Genomic DNA, 4,823 nt, shown 5'->3' with positions numbered 1-4,823 from the left:
GGAGAGTGTGGTGCTGATAACACCAAAGCCAGGGGTTCAGATCCCTACATAGGGATGGCCGGTTAGCTCGCTTTGGAGAGTGTGGTGCCGTCAACACCAAGTCAAGGGTTAAGATCCCCTTACTGGTCATCTTTTTTTAAAAGAAAGAAACTCCCATTTTGAGCATAGGAATCTCTTTTAAATGTTTCTCATCAGTCTTGTATCTACTTCCCAAGTTCTCTGGATTGGAGCCAGAGAGAAAATTACCTGCTCTTTGAGGTCCAAGTTCACTACTGAGATACATGTAGGACTAGAAAACCCCAGAATAAAGGTGACCTCACAGCCTAGGACAGGGATCAACAAGCTACAGAGGACCAAATATGGTCCTGCAGTCCATTTTTGTGAACTAAGTTTTATTGGACACAGCCATGCCCGTTCATTTATGTGTGGTCTATGGCTGCTTTTGATCTACAGTAGCAGAGTTGAGTAAATATGGCAGAGTTGAGTAGATTAGGACAAAGACCATATGTCTAAGACATTTACAAAAAAAAAAAAAATTGCCAACCCTTGTTCTGGGGCGGTGGTCAAGGTGAAATCTGAAATTGAGGCACGTAGAGAGTAAATAGGGCCTACATGTGGATCTCTAGCCCCTCCCACCTAGAAGTCCCCCAGCTTTTACAAAGTACAAGTTGCCACCTAAGTCACTGAGGACCATTTCAAATCCTTTGTGGAACTCAGCAGTAAAGTCTTTGAGTACAGGAGGGTAGGAGAATTCACCTGGAAGAGAAGCTATGGACTGGGATTCCAAGTGTGGGTAGATACATCACCATCTGCATTCACCAGTCCAGTAACTTAATTTATTTTAGTTTCAAACAGGAACCGAGAACAAGTCTCAGTACAATAAATTATCCACTCCCACCCCTCCTGCTGAAGAAGGAAAAAGAGGCTCGGAGAGTTTTAGGTAAAACCCTTCCTTTAGAGGGTCCCCTTTCACATCTGAATGGAAGGAGACAAGTTTCCTAAGCACCTGAACAGACAACTCTCTGAGGACTCAAAGGATAGTGCCCCCCCAACTCTATCCCTTCCCCAAGAAAAACCTCTCTACCACTGTCTCCTTTTACCCCACAAGAGGGGGCCCAGGCTGCCGCAGAGGAGTTTAGAAACAGCAGATAGGAGTGGGTGGTCTCTTTCTAGGATACAGGTCGGTAGCTCCACACAACACCTGGGGTCGTCCCTCAAGAGAGAGGAGTGGTCAAACTACAGGGACTCCCCGGCCAAAAGGAGAATGGATCAGGGTTAAAGGGCCCTTGGGGGTTAGACGAGGGGAATGGTACAGTGCATTTAATCTTAGTCTATTCAGGTGTTTAAGGAGCAGAAGAGAGGTGACAGCTTCCCTTCAAGGCCCTCCAACTATGGGGGAGAAAGCTATGCATCACAGATTCCACCTGACCCCCACCACCCCCAAAGCTGTTTCCAGGTAGATATTTTGAGCTTCCAGAGGCTAAGATTGACCCTGGACAGAAATCAGAGCAAAGGGCGGAAGAGGTCCCCATCTCACACAGTCCCCTTCTCTAGCCCCAAAGTGACGCTGACCCTCACTTACACACATTGACCCACTCTGTGACCTTGCACTCATCACACAGCACATAGCAGCACCAGTGGAAGCGGCAATGGCAGCGCTCTACTCGTGTCTGCCGGAGAACATTGTGGCCACGGCCACAGCACAGGCTGCCACAGCCATCCAACAGGCGGCTAGTCTTGTTGCAGGCCCGGCCCCTTGTTCCTGGGGAGCCCACTGTGGGGTCTCGCTCACAGAAGTCAGGAGACTTCTCAAAGTAGACCAGCTCTCCTGTGAGGCGACGGGGACGCAGGCGGGGTTGGAAGGCTCCAGAATTGCGGTTATGGGTATCGATGAAGATGGCCCGGCCCAGCCGCTCTCTCAAAGCTGTCCCCACTGCCCGGAACTCTGGGGCTGCCCTCCAGCATGTCTTGAACTGGCAGCTGCCTGATGTGCCATGGCACTTGCATTTCCGCTTCAGGTTTTCCGTTACCACCTAGAACATCAGAGGGGGAAGAAGTGAAGGGGAGGGCAGGACATGGACAGAGCAATGAGGCACAGGAGAGGAAAGGGAACAGAGAACACAGGAAGGGACAAATAGAGGCAAGAATAACCATGGAATATCAAAAGAGAAAGGGCATTGCAAAGCTAGCTAATAGCCCAACTCTCTCATTTTATAGTTGGAGAACTGAAGACAGAGCAGTATGATCTGCCCATCTTCAACCACTAGCTGGTAACAGAACCAGGACTCAGCTCCACTTGTTCTGACTCCTAGTCCAGTGCTCTTTCCAGAGTAAGCATGGATAAAATGGTGAGTCTAGCCCAGAGCACCCTAAATTCTTTAGTGAAGACAGTTATAATAATAGCTACTATGTAATGAGTCAAGGACTAGGCATTTTGCCGGGTGCACTGTTCGCTAACTCAGTCCTAATGACTGTGTAAGATAGGTTCTTCCTATAGATGCAAAACCAAGGTTGGGTTACTTACTGATGGTGTGTGGCAATGACCCACCGCACCTCATCCTATTACTCTGCTATGCCTCTCAAACTCTAGCCAGGCCTCAAAAGCTAGGGAGATCCAGGACAAGATGCACACACATACCTGGCGCCCCACCCTGTTGTTGTGGATTCGCATTCGTGCCTGGATGTCCCGGGGAGCTTCCCTGGAATCCAAGAAATCTCGAGAGAACTTCTCTCCAAAGTCCATGTCATGGTTACAGCCACCCCATTCCCATGTGTCCTGGGGGCCAGGGCTGGGACCTGAGCCAGGGCCAGAGCTGGTCAGGGAGTGGGGAAAACTCTTGCCCCGGGACAATGCCTGCAGCTGCAGCAGTTTGGCCCTCAGCCGGTCCTGCTCTCCACTGCCCTTCCAGCCACAGCCGCAGCTCACCAGCTTGCCCAGGCTGCAGGCTGTGGCTACCGCGTGCATGACCCCAGCAGCCAGCATGGAGAAGGAAAAAGCACTCTCACGGAAACCTGGGGATGAGAAGGGTGTGATGGTGGAGGTAAGGTTGACAGGCAGCTGAGAGTGGGGAGGCAGAAGGAAATAAACAGACACCCTTCAATTCCAGAAATTCCTAACTGAATCCTGACCCTGACATTTGCCAGCTGAGTGATTTGGGAGAAAGTCACAGGGCAAGGAAGTGAATAGAAGCACACAGCCTCACTTCCCTCATCTATAAAGGGAGATGAGGGGTCAAGATGATCTCTGAGGCCCATTCTCCCTCGGTAAGTCTGTGATTTTCAGGTGTGGATGAAAGAGCTAGCCCAGAGGGAGAGACCACTGGGGTTGGGAACTGACTAAGAGGGAGTTCCTGAGATCTTGAAGCTGTGTTCACTGAGTTCTCCACCTGAAAGCCTTAGAAATTCCCAAGCCCTGCAGGGGGCTTGGGTGGGGTGGGAACAGAAGTCTTTGGGGTTCTTTTTTTTTTTTCCTTTGGGGTTATTTCATCAGCCTTTTAACCAACCTACCTTCTACCACCCAAATACCCCCAAAGCAATGGAGCTGTGGAGCTGCCCTTCCCTCCCCAGCTTCTAGTTTTATATGTGCCTGTCAAGACTACTCTTTGTTTATCCTAACCTGCTACTGCCCTGTAAAAACACTGGGAGGAGGAGAGAAGTGGGGTGATTTAAGGCCCTCTTAAAAGGTTGGCTTTTTCGTTATGTTTTGGGGGTCACAGAGCCTCAGGATGATAAGCCTTTCCCAGGCTTAGACAGACATGTGCTCACCACTTGGGCTTCAAAGCCTTCCCCAGGCCCTAGGAGAAGGAGGGGACCCTCACTTCATTTTAGGCAGGGGCTCTCTGGAGCCCTGAGAAGATGAGAGGCCAGGCCTCTCCTACTCCAGGATCCAGGGCTCTTAGGCCAGCCTCCTGACCCCCCCAACCCCAACCCTCCAGGGGTGAAGCTGTTTGCACAAGTCTTGGGAATTCCCCTCAGATGGCAGCTGCCTATTAACCCAATAGTCCCCAAATCACTGCCCCCACCCCTAGGGTGCGTCCCCATGATCTTTACTCTTCAGGGAGAGAACTCCAGCAGGGCATAGGGAGAAGCAGCCATGCCTCCCAGACCATGCATCCTAGACCAGGCCAGCAGTGACCTGTTTCTCAGCCCCTCCAGCCTTTCCTCACCTGCTCAGGTGAGCCACACCTGGAGCCCCCACAACACAGAGGAAGGGGCTGCTCCCCGGCTTCAAAGCCATCAGGGTCTTTGTTCCCAGCTTTGGCTCCTGGGAACCCCAGCAATTAGGGGAGCAGGTTTAACCCTTAAACGGTTGGGGGCGTCACCCCACCCCCGCTGAGACTCCGGGGACACCAGCCTGGGCTTGTTCCAGGGAGAGGGAAGGGAGAGAAAAATGGGGAGGGAATGGGGGGGCGTTTGAAACTTCCAGGGCTAGGGGCATCTCTTGTTCACAGGTGCAATCCAGATCAAGCTGGGCGGAGGAAAGGGGGGCCTCGGGTAGGGGAGCAGGGAACCAGCTGCTTTGCCGGCAGCGCGCAGGTGGAAGTCAGGCGCGCGGGGGCCCAGACGGGTGGCCAGACCCGGCTCAGCGCGGCTCCTGGGGGGAATTCCCCGAGAGGCCCCTCCCGGAGCCGTGAACCCTTCCCTTCCCGCCTCCGCGCGCCTCGGCCTGTCCCCCACCCCCTAGCCTAGGCGGCGGCGCAAACCCGCCCCACCAGGCTCACCGCGCTTGAGGATGGCGCTGTGGTGCGGCAGGCGGCCGCCCCCCCCCCGCGCCGAGCAGGTCCCGCGCCGGTGCCGCAGCCGGTGCCGGGCACCGGGGGCCA

General features: G+C 53.4%; 1 protein-coding gene across 1 annotated transcript in view; it reads right to left on the bottom strand.

The window, feature by feature from the left end:
* Window positions 1–878: 878 nt before the first annotated feature.
* Window positions 879–4,823, bottom strand: part of WNT10B (wingless-type MMTV integration site family, member 10B) — a 4,481-nt gene continuing 536 nt past the window's right edge. The window contains exons 3-5 of the mRNA XM_008570673.1: window positions 4,722–4,765; window positions 2,639–3,012; window positions 879–2,033 (exon numbers count right to left, since the gene is read on the bottom strand). Coding sequence (XP_008568895.1) covers window positions 1,575–2,033; window positions 2,639–3,012; window positions 4,722–4,765 — 877 coding nt within the window. The 3' untranslated portion in view covers window positions 879–1,574. The remainder of the gene's footprint in view (window positions 2,034–2,638; window positions 3,013–4,721; window positions 4,766–4,823) is intronic.

The sequence above is a fragment of the Galeopterus variegatus genome, unplaced genomic scaffold (genome assembly GCF_000696425.1).
Source record: "Galeopterus variegatus unplaced genomic scaffold, G_variegatus-3.0.2 Scaffold622, whole genome shotgun sequence".
In the NCBI taxonomy this organism is placed as follows: Eukaryota; Metazoa; Chordata; class Mammalia; order Dermoptera; family Cynocephalidae; genus Galeopterus; species Galeopterus variegatus.
Note: the sequence above shows the minus strand (reverse complement) of the source record. Positions and strands in the feature narration are given on the sequence as shown.